Source organism: Dermacentor andersoni, chromosome 5 (assembly GCF_023375885.2).
Source record: "Dermacentor andersoni chromosome 5, qqDerAnde1_hic_scaffold, whole genome shotgun sequence".
NCBI lineage: Eukaryota > Metazoa > Arthropoda > Arachnida > Ixodida > Ixodidae > Dermacentor > Dermacentor andersoni.
In genome coordinates, this window is record NC_092818.1 from 161,394,654 (window position 1) to 161,419,775 (window position 25,122).

The 25,122-nt window shown below is 46.0% G+C and overlaps 2 protein-coding genes across 2 annotated transcripts; both read left to right on the top strand.

Annotated features, from left to right (window-relative positions):
- Window positions 1-279: 279 nt before the first annotated feature.
- On the top strand, window positions 280-15,913 carry LOC126531523 (organic cation/carnitine transporter 2-like). The gene is made up of 10 exons (XM_072288380.1): window positions 280-1,054; window positions 1,171-1,395; window positions 3,196-3,299; window positions 4,219-4,373; window positions 7,916-8,084; window positions 8,942-9,068; window positions 9,852-9,952; window positions 12,003-12,217; window positions 12,823-13,004; window positions 15,242-15,913. Exons 1-10 carry the CDS (start codon window positions 701-703, stop codon window positions 15,470-15,472), a joined length of 1,863 nt encoding a protein of 620 aa, XP_072144481.1. The 5' UTR covers window positions 280-700; the 3' UTR covers window positions 15,473-15,913.
- Window positions 15,914-18,466: 2,553 nt separating this feature from the next.
- LOC126532166 (serine/threonine-protein kinase haspin-like) lies at window positions 18,467-24,543 on the top strand. The gene is made up of 7 exons (XM_050179842.3): window positions 18,467-19,437; window positions 19,832-19,914; window positions 20,961-21,119; window positions 21,655-21,717; window positions 22,579-22,658; window positions 23,492-23,571; window positions 24,244-24,543. Exons 1-7 carry the CDS (start codon window positions 19,369-19,371, stop codon window positions 24,541-24,543), a joined length of 834 nt encoding a protein of 277 aa, XP_050035799.3. The 5' UTR covers window positions 18,467-19,368.
- The last annotated feature ends 579 nt before the right edge of the window (window positions 24,544-25,122 follow it).

Sequence of the window (25,122 nt, forward strand, 5' to 3'; positions counted from 1 at the left end):
TGCATTGCACCTTTTCATGGTGGGTGGTGTCTGTATTTTCATATCTGGGTCGAGTTCGTGAAGGCGGCGATGACGATGACCTGGCGAGGCCCAATGTACTGCGGTATTATCGCGTAGAAGTCTATACACTAGGGCATTAGTGTCTGGTCGTGAAAATGGGATGGACACTGAGTTGGCATTAATGGGGGTCATCTTTGCCCATGCGTTGGCGAGCCCATTTCCATGTAAGCCACGGTGTCCTGGAATCCATTGAAACCTTATGCAATGACCAACTCTTAGGGCGGCGTCGTGTGATTCGATTACCTCTTGAGCAAGTAACGTCCTCGTCTAAGTGTAGAATCGATCACTTGATGTGCCGGCTTGGAACAGCAAAATATAGTCCAAGTCTGATGCAGCTCCATCGATATATGCCTAATTGCCTCCTGAATGGCAACAATTTCCGTGGCCGTTGTAGTTTGGTGGTCGAGATGGAAGCGCTTACTGATCTTCATTATCGTTATTACGAATGCCTCGGTTGAAGTCGTTGTTGACACAGACCCGTGAGTAAATATCTGCGTGGAAGCGACATATTCTTCAGATATATGGGGCAAAGTAAGTTGTTAAATTTCATGTTTTCGCTACAAGTAGCCAGAATCCCTGATTCATCATAGATCACTTGGTAAATGAGGCGTTCAATAGCATTTATTTATATCATCGTCTTATGATGACTCGTTTTCTGTTGCGTAGAATCGCCGCCATTCGACTATACGTCATGCTGCCCGAAGAAGCCCTCCGAGCTTCCGGTGATTTCGGGCCATTCCAGTACCTGCTGATCATCTACCTGTGTGTGCTGGTGGCACCTGTTCGTGTGATGCCGCTGTTCGCGCACGTGTTCAGCCTTCTGGTGCCCCCGCACCACTGTAGACTGCCCCAACAGCTCTACGGGCAGCTGCTTGGAAACGCGTCATACGCTCGAGACCTGATCTTGCAGGCGGCGCTACCTCGCGAGGACGATGGAAGCTTCAGCCGATGTCGCATGTACCATCCGAACGACACGATAGCACGGTATGAAAAATAATCTTGATTGCATTTGTTGAAGGAGTGACGCCGCTGGCCACGTTTCAGTCAGCGTATGATGACGCACATCGCCTGCACGAAGAACTTGTTTTTTTTTTTTTTTTTTGTTAATGCAGGTTGCTGCGGCGCTCAGAAAACAATTACTGGAATGGGACAACCGGCGGCGACGCTGATTCCCAGACGATGAACTGCATTTACGGGTGGGAGTACGACTACTCCCTAATTTACCCCACCGTCGTGTCAGAGGTTACTTCCCATTCTTTCCTTTCTGCACTTAGTTGGCCGCTTGAGCAGGGCGAAGCGAAAGGGATCATTGTTTACAAATATGTTGCTCATGACTAGGCGTCGAATAAAGTGTTAACCCGATTAACTACCGTTCTTCAATGCATTAATTGCTTGATTATTCAGTTGCGTTTATTTCCATGACATATCGAAGAAAGACAAAACCTACGACATCTTTAATTGAATAGACCCTTTAAAGAAAGAAAACCGTTCAGACGCAACCGAGAATGATGACCAAGTGGTGTTTGCAAAACAACTTGTGTACAGGTTCTCAGTAAGCAGCTCAATTTAAAGCTACATATGCATACACAGTAATTAAGTTACATACAGAGAAGGTAAAATATTTTCTTTGATTTCTTTATAGACCCTGCACATAACATGGCAGGGGGAAAACAAATGAAAATGGAAGTGTACAAAAGCAACCGTCGCAAAGTGTTCGACGAATGTACACCTTGTTACTTACCCACCGAAAACAGCGCGCAGTATTTCTGGCGTGAGTTTTTTTAGTTCGTTTACTCAAACAATTAAATTGTCTAAAACTTAGTCGTAACTAAAGTGTTATTTATATTTTGTGCGTTTCGATATAATATGAGGCGCTTATTGAACTACTTTCGCTTGAATTAGACACTTTGGCACATTGGTGTTTCTTGTCGATAGTCAAACAGCGAAATCAATATGAAAAAAGAACAGCCGGTTAGTCATCAAACGGAAGTTACTCCTGAACTATGTGTTCGAACTCTACGAGCGAAGTAACTTTCTTGTTGAGCTTCTGGCCTCGTCGAAAATGTTTACACTCTACGCAGATGTAATCAGTACATATTTAGGTGGCTCCTGCCATGCTACTCACCACTGCATGTACTGATTCATGTGCATACACACATTTCCACCGTGGTTGCTTTTGCCAACTCAACTTTACAAGGACAAGCCTTCTCGATGAAACATCAGGAAATGAGTGAGGCTCTTCACTTGTGGTCCTATAGCTTCTATCATCGACGTTACTACAAAAGAAACAAACTTATACTTCAATGTATAGCACATAAATGAGTTGCAATGTTTGTGGGTGCTTAGAGAGAAAGCAGAAGGTATGTGTTAAATTCAATCGAGTCAACACGGGCACAATAATACGGTGCGTTGTCGAAATTTCCTAAGTTTTCTTGAAAACAAGAACGTTTCTACTTGTGAAAAAACATCTGATGCGCACACCGTAGTGCCCGTTGGTGCGTCATGTAGTGTCGTTGAGCGGAAATACGGGCGGGAAGAAACGGAGTGGACAGGACAGACGCGCCTGTCCTGTCCACTCCCTTTCTTCCCGCCCGTATTTCCGCTCGACGACGCTACATGAGACACCTGATGCTTCGTACGATGTCTTTGGAGGACCCGAGGCAATCTGTATGTGCGGTCGGTACATGAAAACATGACCATATTTATGCTTTACGTTAAAAGTATCCGTAATGATAATAATAGAAAATATCGTATAAACCTGTTTTCCGCATTTTTTTTTTGCGAGCACATATAGATCTCGATTCACTATGTTGTAACAGCGCTAACTGCAACTTCTCATCAGCCTTCAATGTATGATATGTATCGAAGGGCGGAGGCTTCTAAGCCATTAATTAGAGAGACATTTGTTCTCTGCGCGACTCAACATAATATCTGAGAAATCGTTGTTTTAGTAAGTTGGCCATTCAATCTACAAACTTTACGATATAGCAGGTAGGCGATTGCCTACAAGTGTTGAGAATTCCGAAGGTTGAAGGCGTCTTTCGTTGACGAAGCTAGCAAGCAAGCAAGCAATGAAGCAAGCTATCTTTTCATTCTCCCTCTTCCCCCCACAACGCCACTCTTATTTCCCTACAGTACGACTGGGTGTGCGAGAACCACTGGAAAGCGTACGTGGCTGACACAACGTTCTGGATGTGTTCTATTGTTGGTGTCCTCATCTGCGGATATTTGACAGACAAGTGAGCTCAAATATTGGCGCATTTGCGTTGTGTAAACATGTGCCCAGATGCATTAAATTTCTGTTACGTAAGGCTCGCATGGTCGACTTTGGTGGCCGTTAATTGTAATGGCGATCGGCGGGAGAGGAACCTAATACCAGATGCAACGGTCCGAGTCGGTGACTCCGTGTTGCGTGAGAGAAATATTGTGGATCGAAATCGTGCTGTGCAATTCTAAGCAAACGACGTCATGACGGTGCCTCAAAAGGCTCACTTATCTGTATATAGCTGAAATGATTTTCCCGATTTACTTTTTACAATGTGATACAAGAGGTAACCGTGTATTGGAGGCAATCCAGCACTCGTGCCATTTAAAAAATATATATAAACTTGTGTTTCACTTTCCTCTGCATATGCTTGCATATGCGTTTTCGTAGGTTTGCAGCACAAAGTACCTAGTAGCAAAACAAAAATAAATAACAATAAGAAAAAAGAACATACATTGAGCTTTGTCAAATAAACAGCAATAAGGGGTCTCACATGACAGCCCGCAACCCGTACAACCCCTCATTTAAGTCACCGCTACGCGTAGCTGTTCATTTTCTCCGTATTGTATATACGAAGTACCGTAACTGTCGATCTGATATGCGGGCTTTCAGCAAACAGGATGTCTCTTACGTTCGTGTCATCCGGACACATTACCGAGTGTGTTGATTGTAACTTTTTGCTTCAAAGAAAAAAAGACAGGTATTGTTTCTTTCTGGGCTTTTTGAACTCCGTCGAAAATTTCAAGATTGATTGTTTGGTTGGTTGATCGTTGCTGAGGACACACAAGTGATTCTCTGCAGCACGCAGCACGTATCGTGTGCAGTTGCTGTCAATGGCTTTACGTGACGAGCAGCTTTTCTTTTCCAACCGTGAACGTACTTCTGTGATGCAGGGTTGGCCGTGTTCCGGTGATCGCCGCTGTGAACTTGCTGTGTGGGGTAGCCGGCCTGTACACTTTCTTCACGACGGGCTTCGCGCACTTCCTCGTCAGTCGAGTATGCTTAGGTCTCGTGATGCTTACCCTCAGCATCACTCCTTTCGTGCTCGGTGAGCGCTATGCCGTTTATACTGTCACTAATCGATCTTAAACGAATGTCTTAAAGGTAAAAGCTATTCTGATCATTTGGTTTGTTTGGGAATTCAGGGTCACTCACAATATCGCAAATACTGTCCTCGTCTTTGTTCCTTAGTTGGGGCTGTACGTAATCGTACCCTGTTGCCATTTAGTTCAATTTGTTCGTTTGATGAGAAAGGCGACGCCAAAGACTTGAAAAATTATAGACCGATCAGCTTACTGTCCGTTGCCTACAAAGTATTTACTAAGGTAATTGCAAACAGAATCCGGAACACCTTAGACTTCCGTCAACCAAAGGACCAGGCAGGATTCCGTAAAGGCTACTCAACAATAGATCATATTCACACTATCAATCAGGTGATAGAGAAATGTGCGGAATATAACCAACCATTATATATAGCTTTCATTGATTACGAGAAAGCGTTTGATTCAGTCGAAACCTCAGCAGTCATGGAGGCATTGCGGAATCAGGGTGTAGACGAGCCGTATGTAAAAATACTGAAAGATATCTATAGCGACTCCACAGCCACCATAGTCCTCCATAAAGAAAGCAACAAAATCCCAATAAAGAAAGGCGTCAGGCAGGGAGATACGATCTCTCCAATGCTATTCACAGCGTGTTTACAGGAGGTATTCAGAGACCTGGATTGGGAAGAATTGGGGATAAGAGTAAATGGAGAATACCTTAGTAACTTGCGCTTCGCTGATGATATTGCCTTGCTTAGTAACTCATGGGACCAACTGCAATACATGCTCACTGATCTGGAGAGGCAGAGCAGAAGGGTGGGACTAAAAATGAATCTGCAGAAAACTAAAGTAATGTTTAACAGTCTCGGAAGGGAACAGCAGTTTACGATAGGTAGCGAGGCACTGGAAGTGGTAAGAGAATACATCTACTTAGGACAGGTAGTGACTGCTGATCCAGATCATGAGAGTGAAATAATCAGAAGAATAAGAATGGGCTGGGGTGCGTTTGGCAGGCATTCGCAGATCATGAACAGCAGGTTGCCATTATCCCTCAAGAGAAAAGTGTATAACAGCTGTGTCTTACCAGTACTCACGTACGGGGCAGAAACCTGGAGGCTTACGAAAAGGGTTCTACTTAAATTGAGGACGACGCAACGAGCTATGGAAAGAAGAATGATAGGTGTAACGTTAAGGGATAAGAAAAGAGCAGATTGGGTGAGGGAACAAACGCGCGTTAATGACATCTTAGTTGAAATCAAGAAAAAGAAATGGGCATGGGCAGGACATGTAATGAGGAGGGAAGATAACCGATGGTCATTAAGGGTTACGGACTGGATTCCGAGGGAAGGGAAGCGTAGCAGGGGGCGACAGAAAGTTAGGTGGGCAGATGAGATTAGGAAGTTTGGAGGGTCAACATGGCCACAATTAGTACATGACCGGGGTAGTTGGAGAAGTATGGGAGAGGCCTTTGCCCTGCAGTGGGCGTAATCAGGCTGATGATGATGATGATGATGATGTTCGTTTAATTATAGAGCTTAAAATTCCGCAGATCTGTATTCACGGAATAAGAAGCTTGGGTAAAAAAAATTCGTGCTGGAACTCCTCTGGGAGTTGTCTAAGTGCGCGGAGGCATTGTGTCACTCATCCCCACGCAGCCCGATGTCATTATCAATGCTATGAAACTTGATCAAGCCAGTACTGATGACAGCGCAGTAGCGACACAAACTGGTGCCGATGGCGGTTCAAGGAGCACTGATGACGCAAAGTGCTGCAGGTGGCGGCGCCAGGTGCGCTGATGGCGTTCCGATTATTACAAGGCGTTATCGCTCTTTCGCGCCTTATCCATCCGCGCCGAACCATTACGCACCGTAACCGAACGTACTCAGGCGGCGGCTTCGTATCGCACCGCCGCGCGGACCGCACCTTGAAAGCGATCTGCGATGCCGACAAACAGTGCCGACCACTCAAGCCTGGCGCGCTGTATTCGCACCGCTTAGTGTTGAAGATGGGCGCACTGGCCTGTAATTTGGAAGCGATCTGCGAAAGTGGCAGAGGGAGGCGTGTGCTGAGAGCTCCGTGAGCGCTGTGGTCCGCGGTGTTCTCGCCGCTTCGTTGGCGTTGAAGCGAGAATTCGCTCGCTGCTGCGGACGCTATCTCGAACGCGGTCGTCTTACTGGACGGACGGACGGAGGGACGGTTTTCTCATTGGGTAAGCACAGAAATGCTTAAGCATTTAAAATTATTTATTTGGCAGCTTGGTTTAAGTGAAGAAAGTAAATATTAGTTCGAGTGATTATGTTCCTAACAAATCAATTGTAGAAATAAGACATACACGCTTTTAGACGTGTCGGAGAGATTGGATGATAATGTATTCCGAGATCTCTGAAGCATTGTTGCAAGTTGTTGCCTTCTGTTAAGCCTATATGAACATCAAGCCTTGACAACAGAGATCTACCCACTCCCATGCATGGACGCATATGTCGGGCTCTACTTTCTCCACAGCACATCTAATACACTTCCACACTGCTGGTTTGGCTGTGCTCTTACGAGCGTAAGCATGAACTCGATGTGCAGTAGGCGCGCCCTCTAAGCCTTGGTGTCACACTTGCCTCGGTAACGCACTGCAGCTGAGTGTGCTGACGTTCGTAAGGTTACGATGAACCTATCGAGACGATGGTCACCAGGTTCCGAAATACATTGGTTACTGGCAACATGGCGTTAACCAATTAGGAATGAACGAGGTATTAATCCTGTGTGCGATGGAAATGTGTGTTTATGGGATCTGCTTTTGCACTGGGTCATATTATTTGAGATAAATCAATTTACGAGTGGCCTGGAAAGAATCTTCAATGGATGTGTCATCAGATGATTACTTCCAAAGGCCCAACAGTCAAACAGCCTGGATCTAACCCTATCTCTTATCGTTCATTCTTCTATAATCGCCCAAGATTGCCGAACTAACCATGCTGCAATAACATTACGAGTCTTGGCGCAACGGCTTCGTTCCATGTGAATGTAAATGCAGCTGCTTAGTTCCACTTCTTAAAAATGGTAAATAACCATTAGATTTGTCATCGTAACGTCTCGTCGCGCTGGCCAGTTGCATCAGAAAAATAATGGAAATAGTTCTTTTGGCGCGCCTGGAATGGTACCTGGAAAATTGCAACGTGTACGCAGATGATATGGCTGTCTTCCGGTGTGGGCGCTCATCCATAGATAATGTCATCATGTGTTAGAAATGTCATCAAGATAATGTCATACATATGTGACAAGTTGCGTCAAGTTGTGACTGTGCACTGTGTGACGTAGAATGTATCAGTGGGACGTTGACACTCTGTAACATTAGGCAACGCCTTCGCAGGTTGTGTTGTACAGCACCCACAAAAATAGTTCTGAATTGGGTGTATTTATTTTTATTTTCGTATTCTTTTTCTCTCATCTATCTGATCGCTTTCCCCCTCCCCGGTACAGGGTAGCCAACCGGAGATGTTTTCTGGTTAACCTCCCTATATTTTCTTGTCTTTCTCTCTCTCTTCAATAACCGCAGTGGTGGAGTTCGTGGCCCCCAAGCTTCGTATGATGGTGCTGACCGGCTTTCAGCTGTCCTACCCGATTGTCGGCGCGGCGTTTCCATGGTTGGCCGTTCTTCTCTTTAACTGGCGTACTTTGACAGTTGCCTCGGCTGCTGTGCCCCTTTTCGCCATGGTTTGTTGCTTGTAAGCTTGCATATTTCTGAATCCACGTTTTATTACAGGCTTGCTTTCGAAGAAAGAAACGCAAATGAACAGTTTAAAGAAGCGACAGTCTCAGTCGGCTACAGAAGTTTGAGGTTTTGGAGCGCCAACCCTGATCTTTGCTCATAGAGGCCACCTGCGAAGAGGTGCAGCGGAGTTTCATTTCGGGTACCTCTTACCTGCGGGCGGTTGTTAGACTGCGTTGTGAGAACCTGGTAATAAACTTTGGAATGTAGTTCCTTACTGCAGCTAACTTCTTTCAGATCATCTTGCGATTTTAATATAATCTTGTGGGATTGCGACAACGATGACGAGACTGAATGCACCCGACATCGTTCCGCGGACGATGACTCTCGAGTTGCTCCAGGCGAACTCAGAACTTCCACTTCATTGCGGTTTTGCTCTCACGGAGTTTGAAGAGCTTAAATTCTGGCGAGAAAGGTCTCACTGCCAAGCTCAAGGTTAAGTGTCCGTGCAGTGATAACGTTACCACGACCAAAGACAACGTATGTCATGCATCAGATGAAATCATAAGTTGCCTCTCGAAGCATTTTCTATTTACTAAGGAAAGTGACACTCAGGTATGGCTGCACAGACTTCACGAGTTGACCATACCTGAAAAGTTTTTAGGCGACAGAGCCATTAAACGTTTTTTACGCTACTCTATACTAGCGGCGTCAATTTTGTCCTCCCTTTGCCGTTACGTAGCGCTCCGAATGCCCGGACAATAATGAACTGACCTTACATATGAACAGGACTCTGTTCTTTTGTTGTTGTGGCCCCAAAACAACAAACCTATTTCACATACGACATTCCAGCACGTCGTGTTCTTCTCGCAGATTCCTACCCGAATCCATACGCTGGCTAGTGTCCCACGGCAAACAGGATCGAGCCAAGAAAATCGTTCTCATGGTTGCCAAGGTCAATGGTAAGGTTCTGTCAGAGGAATTCCTACAAAAATTTCAGGTACGTGAGCTCTGTCTATCCTGAGTTAGATTGTAAGTTCAGGGTTGTATGCTTTAAGAGGAATAACCAGGCTTTATTCTTATGTCCGGCACGAAACCGGCACCTGATGTACTTAATCGCAATAAAGTGTCCGTTGGGCCGAAAAAGTTCTGGAGGATCACGCTGATCTAAAAAAAGATTATCGTGCAAGAGTTCCTGCAAACTTAAGGAGCCACAAAATTGGAGACATTATTTGTCATAGGTGGGGATACGTCAGAGTTGTTTCCTCAAACTTCCTCATTCGATGTACCATTTTTCCCAGAGGGAAACCGATGGTACCTTTGTTTCACATTAGTCAATGTAACCATTTTATAATTTGTTTCTTTCGCAATTTCGTTGTCGCGCTCGTGTCATTTTTTTTCGTGAGCAACCCAATTAGACAAGCGAATACATGCATACCTGAATACCTGAAAACGCTGAAAACTCTGCGCACCTTTCTATCTCCTAAGAAGATCGGATAGAGAAAGAGATAGAGAACGACTTTATCAGATACGAAAGTAGGGGGACATCGCAAAATTGACGGAACATAAGACGAAGAAAGGAGGGATGACGTGTTGACTTACAACTGATTTTTGAAATTTTGTGACACGTGGCCACACATATACCTTGAGAGCCGAGTCCGTCAATCTTGCGCTGTCCCCCTACTTTCGTGCCGTGAACCAGCTAGCCTAAGCCACAACCTCAACAAGCGTGATCAGGTACTTTCAGATGGTCATCCGAATTGCTTACTTTGTTTGTTTGCAGTTCTCGGATTTGCAGCAAACGGACAAGAGCAAGCATTCCGTGATGGACATGTTGAAGACCAGCAACCTTCGCAAAAACTTCATCCTCACCCTGGCCTGCTGGTGAGTAGTAATGACATCTGCGACGCGTCGACAGCTACGTCAACTGTGCGCGTGGACACAGCTGCTACGAAAAAGTGAGGGAGAGGGAGAACATTCATTATGATAGAAAAGCCGAGAGATCGGCCTGAATCGAAGCTCTACCTCGACACGCAGCACTGGAGAACGAAAATGGGCGTAAAAAGAGAAAGACAGAAAAGTGTTGGTGACGGTAAGTACTCTGTGATTACATAGGTGATTTATGCTCGATAGCTGGGGTTGCCAACCGTTGCAAATTTGCCTGTACAGCCACGACTTCTGAATAATTGCCTGGAGTTCCGACTTGACCCTGTATAGACGGCCAAATGTCCCGACTGCTGCTTTTTTCGTACTGAAAAACAATCAATAAATCAAATTTCCTCTATATAACGTGCGACAGCTCGCTTGCACACTGTTCTTTTTTGACTGCTGTTGCAGTGCCATGAACGTAAACGCGATTTCGATTTTGTCGTAGTTCTAGTTCTGTTGTAGACCCTAACCGTTCGCAGTGCCTGTACCTATATTGGTAGCTGGGTCATCAGCAAGTATACTGTGCCTCGTTTTAAATCGCGACACAGTAAGAATGAAAAACAATTACGAAAATTCCTTAGACGTGCAGATTGCGGGCTCCTGACAATGACATGGTCGGTCGTTGCCAGCCACCTACTTCCTGTTCTCCAACCGCCCTTGGTCCCACCTGTACCCACACGAGAGCTGGCAACCTTATCACCACCAGTGGCGCTGCAGCTCTTGGAGAATTTCTTAAATTTCTTAAAACTAATTTCTTAAATTTGAATTGAATTGGATGTATTGATAGGAAAGACAGAGAGGTCGACCTGAGCTAGAGCGCTCTAGTCTGCTACTCTGCACTGGGGAAGAGGGAAGGGGAGTGAAAGTAGTGGGATGGATGATGATGATAAGAGAAGTGGTGAGTGCTTATGTACATGAGACAGTTGTCTTGCTAGAGCCGCTCGTCGAGCTTGGTGTCCTGCAGAAACTTTAACAATACATTTGTTGCACGTATTGAAATTGCGGTGTCAGGCCATGGGCCGAGGATAGCTTCCTCCGACAGTGGTTGCCTGCCAACGCTGGCTAAGAAACTTTCTAACGTCCTTCGCTCCAGCATATATGCTGGGCAGTCGCGCAGTAAGTGTTGCAGTGTTTCAGACGTGTGGCAGTGATCACAATTAGGGCTGTTCGATTGGCCGATGAGGTGCGCGTAGCGACGAGCGAAAGCAACGCCGAGCCGAATCCTGTGTAGCAATGATGTTTTGCTCCGTGTAAGCTTCGGGGGCAAACAGAATTTACCGTCTGGGTCAATCATGTGTAGACGTCTGTGAATGTTGTCATAGTGGGCTCTGTAAGCTTTTGTAAGGTCCTGCATGAGTGCATTAATCATGGAGTTGGTGTCAGGTCGCGAGTAGGCAATCCGTACTTCATCAGAGGAAGAGGACGGCGATCTTGCCTCACTGTCAGCGAGCTCATTGCCAAAAACACCACAATGACGTCCGTCCGTCCGTCCATCCATCCCATCCCATCCCATCCCATCCCATCCCGTCCGTCCGTCCGTCCGTCCGTCCGTCCGTCCGTCCGTCCATCCATCCATCCATCTCCGTCGTTTATGGAGATACAGAATAGAATGACCCATAAGTATACGTGCAGACTTAGCTCACACTACGTTCCAAAACTGCGGCCATGAAGGTGCATATATTTATTTGTATGTTAAGATCTTATTGGACGGAATGATCATACGTATGATTTCATATGAATACCATTGTGCTTCCTGCTATTCCAGGCATGTAATTTTCCTGCTATCATATAGTCATGCTACAATTTCCGTGCAGGTAAATATGCATGGCCGCGGGAACAAAATACCTTTCTACAGTAGCATAAGAATTAGGCCATATATGAAGGTCTTAAGGAGGTGTAGTTGGTACTGTGCGTAAGGAAAAGGATTACACCGTTACTTACAAAACAGTGAATTTTTGTTCTCCTTCCGTAAATAAAGTCTTTCTCTGTCGATCGATAATTGCAGGACCTTGGCCTGCCTGGTGTACACGGCTGGTCAGCTATATGCAGCCAACGCAAGCCAAGATCCGTTCGTCATGACCACCGCCGTGAATCTGGTGGATGTCGTATCAACGGTGACAGCACTTCCTTTGGCTGATCGCTGGGGCCGCAGGCCGGTGATGATGACCGCCTGCATTGGCGCCGCGTTGGGTTACTTCTGCGCCGTTGCAGTACCTTGGGGTACGCACCGCTATTATTTTAACGCCGTCCTTTCACGAGCATCGGTTACCCTGACGACAGACATAACTTGGCGTATTGCTTTCAGTTGCGTGTCGCAGTTGTCATCCAGTCTTTGTAAAATGATTTCGGTCGTCTTCAATAAATAAATAAATAAATAAATAAATAAATAAATAAATAAATAAATAAATAAATAAATAAATAAATAAATAAATAAATAAATCACTTCTTTATTGTAAAATAAACTGCATTTATGATGCTGAACAACAAGTGGACGGGCGTGACTGTCTAAAGCTTGCACACATCATAGCAACTAGAATATCCAACAACCTACTGAGTTTAATGCGTAAGCATTACGAGCGTGCAAATGAAAAAAATGTCCGACAATTACGATGTGCCCTCATGCGAAATTTGAGCGCAGCTGTATACGTGTTTTCATTTCTCGATATATTGATGCAAATAATTTGAGACCGAAATCAGTGCACCGACTGGCAGTGGGCCGTGTTGCAAACACCAGCCTTGCACCGCAGATGCACCCACATAGCTTTCAGCTTCATGAAAGTTCACGCTACTCAGTGCGGACTAACAGCCAACTTGCCGTGTCGCAGACGCCGTCCTCTGCGCCACTGCGGTGTCCATGGTGGCCAGACTAGCACTGACCATGGCGTACGACGTGGCGTATCTGCACGCAGCCGAGGTGTATCCGACGGTGGTTCGGTCGCAGGCCATGGCCATCAGGCAGGCATTCGGCTCGGTCGGAAGGTTCCTCAGCTCGCAGGTCATGCAGCTGGTAAGTGCGGGCATTTTGCGCGTTTGACCCTAAACGGTCGCTCATAAGATTTGGGCATTTCAGTGATTCAAGCGCGGTGCGTAGATTATTACATGGTAGCGATCGTGTGCACAAAGTATTGCACTGATGTACGTCATGTAGACAAAAATTGCAACAAAAGCCCATAGGCCCTTATCAGATGAATCACTATTCCCCGGCAGTGGAGATGACGTCAGAGCCATGGCGCTTCCGCGCCACAGGCGTACCGCGTGTAGAGCAGAAATAGCAGAAGTAGCAGCGCTAGCAATCGGGGAATCCCTGTAAGGCCCTGAGCGTGCTAAGCTTCCACTGGATATGTGGTGCGCAGCAAGACAGGAAGATAGAGCGATAGAAAAGTTGACGGTCACTTTAGCACACGTCATAGAGCATGTATGCGAAGGCCTGCGCGCTCTAGAGATAGTCACTAAATTACTTGACATTCTCATTCGAATGGGTTGTTACTTCCTATTGTTTTATCCCATCAAAGGCCGTGGGTTCGAGTGCATTAATTAACCCTATATTAATTAACTGTGTCTGAACTTCGCCTTAACTAACACCAAAAGTCGTGGGTCCGACTTCCACTAAAGGTCGGGGGTTGGATTTGAGTGTCTTCATTAACTCGGTCGCAATGAGGTGTGCCTTAATTAACTTTGCCGTAATTAACATCAAAGGTCGTGGGTTCGACTCCCACCAAGTGTCAAAAACGGTAGTGTGCCTTCTTCTGTGGTTGCCGGAAATGTGGCAGTCAACGCCAGCGATGATTACTGAAGACACGTGCAATATAGCCACACAAGAATATTTAACTAAAAAATGTTTTTCACAAATCTTGACTCGCTTCACTTCACGAAGTGGAGCTCTGTATGGGATCGTATATCGTATAAGATCAACTTCACCAGCCTGTTCAAGGCACACCAACTTACGACTAAGGCTAAATCTCCAAATGACTGGTTGCATATCTTAAAGCAAAACAATTACCGTTTAAGTGTACGTAAGCTAAGGAGTAAGGCCTATTTACTAGAAATATTTGTAAATATGTATCGGTACTTTTTTTTTCAAGGTTGTGGATGTAAGCGGAACTTTGTGGTATATATGCGGGCCTCTGTTGCGTTTTTCTCCCATGAACGCCTGGTTTCGTATCGTACAAGGAGTTCTTTCACCTTCGAATGCGAGATGGTGCTGAGCGTCTGATTAAGTTTGTCGTAGCGACAAAAACTTTGGTGGGGAAGCAGTGCACTGACAAGGACAAGGCGAAGACATACAAGAATACACGACAGTGTGTGTATTCGACACCCGCCGTGGTTGCTCAGTGGCTATGGTGTTGAGCTGCTGAGGACGAGGTCGCGGGATCGAATCCCGGCCACGGCGGCCGCATTTCGATGGGGGCAAAATGCGAAAACACCCGTGTACTTAGATTTAGGTGCACGTTAAAGAACCCCAGGTGGCCGAAATTTCCGGAGTACTTCACTACGGCGTGCCTCATAATCAGAAAGTGGTTTTGGCACGTAAAACCCCGTAATTTTTTGTTGTATTCGACACTGTGTGTGTGTGTTCGCCTAGTCCTTGTCAGTACGCTGCTTCACCACCAAGGTATGAGGATTAATTACCCACTAGCTCAACTTTTCGCATTACTGGACAAACACTGCCGCCATGTTTCAGCCAGTTCTGGCAGGGTTGAAAAGTATCCACGCGCTCTTGAATCATTTCACTTGAAAATAAACTTCTTGAGAGCAAGGAATTGATGTGCCAGCAATAACGCCGCTCACTGCCATGAATATGCAACCTCTTAGTGTTTCGCGGCTCATGAGCGATGGCTGAGCTCGTTCCCGATGTTGTAGAGCTTGCCTTTATATTAGGTTTGTATCGGAGGGCTGCTGTTCTAAAGGCGCACAGATTGGCCGCATCAAACGAACGGTTTGTTTAAACAGTGCTTTTTCCAAAACAACGAAGTATTATTACTGTTATAACGTTGAGCAAGGATTAGCTCATTTTTTTTAGACTTCGATAACAGTTTATAACGCTAGTGGCTGACTGGAACGCATCCGCAGAATGGTCTCATATATGTCCTAAGCTCGCTTCCGTATTCTTATCACGCCGGCGTGTTGCTATATACGGTTATTTTTGTCATGTTTCCGCACTCTTGCATTCATGCAGTTATTGCCTTTAAATATCTTATTTCTCACTGATTTGAGCGTTGCATACATGCGTACTTTCCCCACCAGACGTATTTTGGGCGGTCCCTGCCACTCGTGGTTATGGGAACGATGTCCTTCCTGCTGGCTATGCTGACGTTTCCGCTACCGGAAACCCTGAACCAGGAACTGCCGGAAGAACTCGCGGACGGAGAGAAGCTCGTCCTCGGACAGAACACCTGCTGCTTTTCGGCGTCGGCGAAACCCATAGCTTCACCAGCCTCTCCACGTCCTCGAAGTCGAACGCACTCTGTTCTTTAGAAACACTTCAATGTAAAAAAGCTTTAATGTGATACTCGCACTGAGATGGTGTACAAATTCGGTGGTCAGCTCGATTGACCAACTAAACGTGCCACCATCTGCAGCATGTAATGACACAAAATCCTGCCCTGACTTTATGGCAGCGCTTGTCATACTAAGTCGTCTAAGGAAAAGAAAAATTTATTCAAAGCGGTTAACTTTCTGACCATCTCTGGGTACATCCCCGGTTGCAGTAACTGGTTGAAGTGTTACTGGAGTAAGTAAGGGTTACACTGACCGCCTAATAAAAGTTGTACAGAAGCTTAGTCGGCGAAGCGGTGTAGTTGGCGCGGTGAACTGCTAGAGGTACATATTTAGGCTTTCTTTTCTTTGAGTGATGCGAAAGCCAAGTCTAATGCCAAAACTAGTGTCACCTGTCTTCAATAAAGTTTTTGTCTGTTTAATAAAGTTTCTAATAGTTGTTTGGCTGGGCGAAACACATCGATGTTTTGGATGTGAACTCACAACGCGTGTGCAACGTAGATTTCGTATACCATAAGCAGCATTGATATATGCAAAAAGTTAGTTCTCGCTCAATGTAGGAAACTTAAGTGCCTTCGTTTATGAGTGACCTGCTGCAAGCAGGAGCAGCTCAGAAACACTTACTTCGCAGATGACGGCATCACCTCATCTTTGCTAAAGACAGTAAACATTTGATGCAGATATTGACATGCGTTCATTTTACACTGCACCTGTGTAAAGGAGTTTCGAGCTCTATAGCGTCCCCAATCCTTTAGCATTACGCTTACCATCAAACTTGGCTCGAAAGCAAAAGATAGTTAGTATATTAACGAAATTGTGTGCGGTCAGCATCATCAGCATCATTACTTCGAACAAGTGCGAGCCATTAACAGAGGAAGAAGTAGAAGAAGCACCCTTCGCTTGCGTCTGTGGATCCGGCCACGGTTTTGTCCTAGCCGTCAACGTTTAAATCCCGGCTTTCCCAGTGCCACACCTCTCGCGCAAGTCGAAATGTCTCCGGTGGTCGCGATGCTGCCGCTGATCTATCTGGTGGCCCTGAGCTCAGCCCGTGCGCCTTCCCCGCGTACGCACAGGACAACGATGCCGCCTTTCACGAGGCAGTTCTCGGATCTACCAGACTACGACACCTACCGCTTCGTGGAGCGCCTGAGATCTGAGCAAGCTCGTCAGCTTCGTGCGGGCGGCGGCAGAACCAACGCAACTAGCCGCAGTCTCTTGCCGTCTCGAATGCGACCGCTAAAGCCGATCTGGTTGCTTCTTGGTAACAGAAGCGGACGACAGGATCGTGGGGCTGATAACCGCCGTGCTGCCGATGATTCTAGTTCGGACATGCGTGTCAAGATGCTCCAGTTTATGCAGGATCACCAGGTATTGGAGACGAACCGCTCTCTGGGCTTGTTGGCGCTCTTACCTGCGGGCTGCTATGGTTATGTGCTACAAAGCTTACACGTAATCATTGATTATATGCAAGGTCTGTAGCAATATGTTTAATCTTTACTTAATGTCAGGGTGACCGGCTGAAGTTGTGTCAGTCACACATTGCCCCATTTCGACATCATCGAAATGTGGCCTCGCCGGCCGGTATCGAACAGCGCAACATCATAGCCACTGGAATGCCGCGGCGAGGTGGCGAGAAAGTAAAATGCATAGGTAAATAGAAGTATGATTGGTGAAACAGGTGGTGTCAAAGTGCGGGTGGATAGAGGGGGGGGGGAGATGTACGTGAATGCTGTCATAAATGAGAGCTGAGCTTAAAACTGCCAGTGTTAATACCGAAGCCTAAAACGCGAGAAAGGCATGCCCACTTATGTGCACAACAAGATTAACTACTACTGACTGACTAGTTCGCGTTAGTTGCTTATAGGTTAAATCTGGAGTCAGGGCAGCTTAAGACACATCGACATGCATGTGCCGTTTCCTCCTCGACGTCACTTTGCCTGCTCTGAATCATCCAATTCGAGTTCCTTCCCACTCGGCAAAAGAGGATAGGCCGTCAAAGAGTACAGCATTGATGAAAAGGAAACGGCCATTGACGGCAACAACATTGACGCATTCGCCCACTGTGGCACGATTACGAGCTTAAGCTAAACACCTACCGCCCATTTCAGCAATTATAGATCACGTGTACCTTGATGTTAGCAGGCACAAAAGCCTTGCCTCGTTGTTCCATAAAGCTCCTCCTTTCAAACCATTCCTCCCCTCTCTTCTGTCTCTTACAGCTCATTTTTTATATAGCGTGCTCTTGCGTGCTGACGGGCGTAGTCGTACTGGTTACCCTCATGGTCCTGTACGGCGGCCGTCGCGGCTCCGACGCCAGGAGCGGCATGTACGGCGAGTCGTACGCTCTGCTCGACCGGCGACCGCTTCTCGGCAAAAGAGGATCGGCCATCGAGGAGTACAGCGATGATGAAGAGGAGACGGCCATTGACGGCAACAACGCACGCGGCACTGGAGCGGGACGACTACATCCACCCGAACGCTCTGCTGGTTCTCTGCACGACTTTGCCTTCGAGATCAGCACTTTATCCGAGATTGGTGTCGAAGGAGGGGCAACCAGCTGGTCGGAGCCGGAGGGTATTCGAGCGCCATTTTATTTTTACTCTCTTGTAGTCCCCTTTTGTATATAATTCAGGTGTTATAATAGTTATGCTAAGCGATAACCTTGAGTTCTTTCTGGAGCGCCTTTGGCAATATTGCTTGAGAAAGTGTCACTTGTTTGTGCGGGGAACCTTCCTGGCTAGCAAAAAGAGGCCTGCGCGGTGTGTGTTGGTTAATGCATGTCGCTGCCAGTGATTTCCCGCCTATTCCGAGTAATATCAATGTGAGTATATTTGATATTTTGCATATTACTCGGGCTTAGAAAGGGAGAAACAACTGTAGCCGCTCCAAACTCTCTTCACACGCTCGCTTCTTCCGCGCTTTCACAACATTCACCTTTTTCCTTTGCTTTCCTGCGACAATCTGCACTTTATATTACTTTGTTGCTCCTTTCAAGACGAAGTTAGCGAAGTGAAAGTTTTCAACCGGCTTCAAAGTGCTCAACAGCTTCAGCAATTTTTTTAGACTCGGCAGTATTGTGAGTTGTTGATTTTCACAGGGAATCGCTACGTCGCCGTTCTAGCGTAGAAAAGGGGCACTCCGTTGACAACGTGCACTTTTTCACAATAGTCTGGTCTCCGAAACCTCTTTAACTGAGACGGTGCCGTTACGATGATGCGATGTAAGAAATAAAAGAAAGCGTATTTGTGAAAGTCACTTAATCCTTGCCCTGATAACACTATAGTAACCTGTACGTGGTTACGAAAAGTGTGCATATACAGGGTATCGCACGTAACTTGCGCCAAGGATTTAAAAAAAAGTGGTCAGCCGCTGCTGAATGAAACCAACCGCATACGGTTTGCTGTCATGTGGCGCTTCTTACAGTATTTTTTTTATATTCCGCTTAATTAGTTAATTAACTGAGATGCATTGTGCAAAATTTTTAATATTAACTTTAGAGCCAAGTGCGTTTCATGGCGTTGTAGAGGGGGTTCAGAAACGGCCGATTCAATTTTTTGTGGCAACGTACATGCTGCGTGGCGATTTTTTTTTTTTTTTGCGTTTAAGGAGAGCCCGCGAAATATGAAATAAAACCATGTGACTGCGCTCATGCGCTATCGTATTACAGCGCTCCTCCCCACCTTGCAGGTTTCCGCAGAACTATTACGCCAAAATCTATGGATACATGTTCTCATGCTGGCAATAATTCAGGATTTATTTTCAGAACAAACCTTTCGTTCTTAAACACGGAGTAAAAATCGTATTTTGTTGTTGTTAATTAAATTCATCACCAAAGCTTCGCTTCACACAGACTGCAGCGTGTGCTCTGAACCTGCATGCACAATTTGTATTCGTTTTCAGAGCCAGCAGAAGTAGACTGCAAGAGCGAACAGGCTGTACAACGAGTAAGTATAACTTGAATCGACGGAGATAATGATTTGTATTTTTATTTTAAAGTAACGGTGTGACAATCTGGCGTCTTTAGGTCTCATCCTGTAGTGTGCATGCATCTGTGCCACGTGAATGCACATTTGCGTATTTGGGCCAAAGAAAGGTAACGCGACAAATAGTGCCGATAGCATAGTGACGCACAAATATCCCTGTACTGACTCTGGGCTCCCTTATCCTTAATGCTTTGTACTTTGTGGTAGTTATTTCTCGTTGACTACAACATGTAATATAGAAAGTTCACTGTCCTCCTCAGATTTTGCCTAATATAGATGAAACGTTTGGGGCCGTGTTTAAGGGCAACATGCTGCATTTCTTTCTTTCCTCGACGGCGGCGCATCTTTTGTACAGCCCATGGATGTGTTCCCCAGCCGGCTGTTGGATCTGTGCAACCAGGACACGCCCCTCACCTTCCTTGCTTTCCTGCCCAACGGGTAAGTGCAGTAAGGAGGACGATGCCGAGAGAGCTTCGCTTCATTGTGTCGACATAACGAAAAACTAAAATGCATTGAGGAATTTTAGAAGCAAAGAAACAGTCGAACCTAATATTTCTCTTCCTCCGCTTGAAGAATGCTATACAGCTGGTGCCAGTAAGCTCGCAAAATTTGTCACTTTTCTTTTGCAAGCAACGAAAATGATGTTGATTTTCTCAGCGTGATTTAAATGAAGGTAAACGCTCAGGCAGGTATTAATTCGCGTCATGTCGACGTTTATCTTGCGAGAGCAATTATATGGGCACACCTAGCGAAATTACACCGTCGACGTTGACGTCGGCCTTGGCATTGAAGGGTCGGTCTGTATGAATTTTTTCTATATATGCTAGATGTATGCAAAACTATTAAAATGTGAATGCTACTCCGATCGCGTTTTATGGTCTTGGCTGACTTATTCATCAGAATTTTGCCAATGCAGCTGAGCGCAAAGAGCAGCCTTGAAACATTTCATTATCAGTGTGTATGCTTTTTATCCCAAATCTCAAAATTTTAAAAGAATATTACGGCTCAAGATCTAAATGTGATGCAATTTCCACGGTACCGACTCCAGTGCTCTCTGTGGATACTAATATTTCACTGTGCGCTGACCAAGGAGGTTTCTCGCTGACTAATTTCTACGGTTTCCCGTCAGTCTCATCTCGAGCAGTTTGGAAGTGCTACACCTGCAACGCCACTGGCGGCGCTCATGATTATAGCATTCTGAGACGCCTGGTGGCTGTCAGGACGCTGTTCCTACTGCCATAAAGTAGTCACCTTGCGTGCTGCTTCGAGCCATGTTGCACCCGCACACAGTTGCTACACCGTCAAAGGAGTTTAAGTGCAACGCTAAATCTCGCTATCGCGGCCAATGCTTTGCTCTTCCGGCCAAACCGCCATTTTTTTTTTTCAAATCTGGTCCGATCGGTAAGTGCTTTTACGAGCAGAAGCATTGGCATGCTTTGAGGAAAGCGAGCTGCATGCTGTCATCTCTGCCATTTGTAACGCAGATGTCAGGATCGATCCAAGTGGCTTGCCCACGGTCACCACAGCGAGGTCTTCCATGTGGCGTCCCCGCGAAAGCGGACAGTCCTCAAGGTGATTCCCGTAACGGGGGATTTCACAGAGCAACGGATCGACGCCATCGCAGCAGCCATCGAGTGCTGCGTGTGAGTTGGCTTCAGCCAATTAAAGTTCACGTATTGCTTGGGCTCAAGTTGGAGTCAGCTAGCGCAAGACAGGGGTAACTGGGGATCGCAGGGAGCGGCCTCCGTCCTGCAGTCGACTTGAAAATAGGCTGCTGCTGATGATGATGACGATGATTGCTTGGGCGCATAGACATTGAATTAAATGCCCGCCTACTGCTTCAATTCCTCAATAGCAGCATGTGCCCGAGGTAAATTATATTAAACATTATGCGCTGCAGTTCGTCTTAATAAGCGATCATACCGAGTCAGTCAGCGATCATCCCTCCGTTACTGATGTCGCTGCCGCTAATTCGTTGCCCCGCTCCCCCCTTCCCCCCTACCAAAGAAAGAGATATTCACTGCACTGTCTTTAACAACATTAACTATTCTTGCTTGAAGGAGCTGCACGCAAGAAAATTAAAATTGCGCACAATATTTCTTGTCGAGGACGCGCATAAAAATAGCACCTGAGATGCGGCAGTGGTGATATTCCATCTTTTTTTGTTCTACTTTTCAGCAAACTTAGCATGCTGAGGCATGGAGTGCGCTACAGAACGCCCAATTTTGTCGAAACGCAAAGGTTGGTGATTGATCTTCTTGTTTTGGTGTTCATGTTTCCATCAGCTAGTGCAACGGATGTGCTCTAACTTAGAGCCATGTGTATCTGTGTCCTATAAGGCCACCACACAACGTCTTTTTGCTCGCCCATTTATTATATCAGCGGGGTATATTGCGGCATCAAGCACTACCTAAAGGAATCAACCTTGCCACTAGAGGCTATGCTCCATAGAAGCAACGTACGAATATTTAAATCTACTTGTTGACCGCAGTCACGTGGCAGATGAAGAGCTAACGACCTAGTCATGTGGCTTCGTTGAACGAAAACACAGTTCTTGATTTTGCTAGAATTTGTATTTTCATGAGGTACATGTTCTGGGAGATCATTAATTTTCAAAGAAGAAAGGTTTCGAAATCAGTCAAAACGAATAGTTACCGTTGATTTTAATGCCATACATCGCTAGCCATACAACCAATGAAGGCTGTAATTTCGGGGTTGGTCATTTAGATTACGGTCACTGTTACACGTCTAAGTAAATGCTCCACGTCGGACGACTTGAAAGTTTGACAATGCAAAATGACTCATGAGTGCCAGAACACGTAATAAAATTCCCGCTTTCTATATAAAATCACCTCGTACGCCAACAAGATCCAAAAGCCGCGTCAGGTGACCAAAGAACTGCGCATGTTGCTCGGGGAAGCCAGCAAGCTTTACGTAAACCCTAGAGTCGAACTGGTCACTTTCATGACGTGGCAGCAGCCTTGGGAACACTATAAGCGGGTAGGAGGCTTTCCTCTCAAAAGTTGAACAAAATCCTTGCACGCGTTGCTGGACACATGACGGCAGATTCGTTATCATTTATGCGATACCGATCCACCGCAGGATCGCATGCGTGTTTGACCAGTTCCCGAAGTGGCTGCTGCGTGGCGACCATGGCCTCGGATCCAGGGACTTCCAGGCAGGTTCGATCACTGACGTCTCCTCTTTCCATGTAAACTTTTGCTCGCGAGCTTATGCCTTATTTTAAGCACAGCGTCGTCCTACTGCTTCGCACAACCCGTAGCATCTGCCCGAGTGGGCGATTCCGCATTCCCTAAGGACTCGTAGGCCTGGTAACAACAACGAATGCTACCGCTCCATAGATACTCTGCAAAGCGAAGACCTAGCCTATACGAAGCGTTGAATGAAGTCGAGTATTAAATTATTGAGTACGGATCATTAATGCGTTTAACGGACAGGTTCCATACTCTCAGACGTCACCCACAGCCTCGTGTTCCACAAAGTTATCTGGCGCAATGAAAGCAAGCTTACAGAAATACCTATCGCTTGTCACCCAATATATCATACGACAAAATTCGCAACGTTAGCAAAAAAAAAAAAAAAAGAAAGATAGTTACCTTGAATGCTCAATCTCCCCTCTCTCTCGAACAAGGAGATGTTAGAATGATTATCAGCAGCCGACTTTAGATGCTATACCGTTATCATACCAGTTTGGCAAAATGTTTCACCGGCAAATTGACTGCCGTTTAATATTTCCTGTTTGATTGAGTATCGGTAAAGAGCTATGAAAAAAATTATATTAACGCCTGTCAGCTTAGGAACGTGAGACCCTGTTTTCCCCATAACAACTTGTGCCTTCATATTCGTCAGAATACTCTATGACATGATAGCTTTGCATATAGCTGTTCAAGTTTGCAAAATATTTTCGGCTAGACTTACAGCAGTGAAGATTTTGTATGAAGTGGGGCAAAGACAGCAGTCTGTTTACTAATCCAGTGATTTCTTAATTTTTCAGGCCAGAACCAATGTTTCCTGACGCGACATTTCATCGTGTTGGAGCTATGCTACGCTGGAAAACCACTATCACGGATAACGGTGAGCTTCGTAAACATACGCCGACCTTGTGTGACGGTCCTTGACAATGAACCTTTGGCTCCGCCTTTCTCTCTCGTGTCGATCTTAAACGGCGTAAAATTGTCCCAAGATAGATGTGTTCTTGCCACGAGGACGTTTTTATTGCGACTTGTATTGAATATAACGAATCTGGCAATGCGCAGCACTATATAGCTGCACGACTTCCGTCCGGTATTAAAAAAAATGCGTCATGTCCCAGCATCACCGAAGAACAAGAAGTGGCCATTACGAAGAATTAAAGAAATTGCTGGGCGCATTGCGCATCTACGACTACAATGAATGAGCGAATTTCCTCTTCCATGCTGTACTGCCTATTCGGCTCGAGTAGCCGGCCCTGGAAACAGTTTTGTGCAAAGTGCAGTCACGCGAGAGCTGCAGGTGCTTGACCTGGTCGATATCTTCCTGCTCACTGTGGCTGAACTTTGACGCGTTGGCTTTTGTTGTTACTCGTCAATTGCAAGGTTCCCGTGTACTTTGATTTAGGTGCACGCTAAAGAACCCCAGGTGGTCGAAATTTTTGGAGACCTCCACTACGGCGTGCTTCATAATCAGAAAGTGGTTTTGGCATGTAAAACCCCATAATTTAATTTTTTTGCAAGGTATTCAGGCAATTCCTTGCATGTCTACGCGCAGCTGCGCAGTGCAGTGCAAGGCCGCAGCCTCGTGCTGCAGGCGTCGTGCTGCATGGCGGTGGCTGAGCGCGCTCTGGGGTTCCGGCACCTTGGCGCGAACCCCGACAAGCTGCTGGTGACGACGACCGATGCGGCCAGCCTCGAGTACCACCTGCCGGGCAGGTCTCCGCTGACCATCGACAGCGCAGGCCTCAGGGTGCACGTTGCTGGTTGCTTGTCCTTTGCGCTTGGACCAGGCAAGACAACTTTGCATGTGTACTGCTTTGCGCCGATAGCCGTTGTTCGAGCTTCGCTGTGCTAGAAAATATATGCGTTCGCGACGGGCGTTGTCACCTATAGCTTGATGCTGTAATGCTGCAGCGTATTATATTGCTATGAGCCAGTTGTCCTGCGGAGATAGAAGAATCTGATGTGTAGAGCGGACAAGAGGAGGACGACGTGATGTCTATCATCCGCCATATTTGTTATTGCTGTCCCATTTTTAGCCTTCTTGCAAATAGTGTAAATAAACTCCCCTTTCGGTAGATCACCCCGTGACAATAAATATACTACGCTGATTTGAATCCTCGAAATGATTATTTAATTACTGGAAACGTAATGCATAGCCTATGCGTACAGTAGCGTTTTTCATGAGCTGGAGAGCTTCCAGGTGGGGATCGTTCAGAAAATCATTTATAATTAATTATGTTATTGTTGTAATAAGTTAAATTTTAATAACATTTTTGTTTCTTCTACAAGTATACTCTTCATGGTTTTAGATGACGGAGAACAAATTGTTCTAAGGCATCTTCCATGTGGTACACTAACATTGCCATTGTCGTTGTCACCGCGTCATCGTAGTAAACGCCATGTTATTCTTGCCGTTAGAAGCATAAGAATC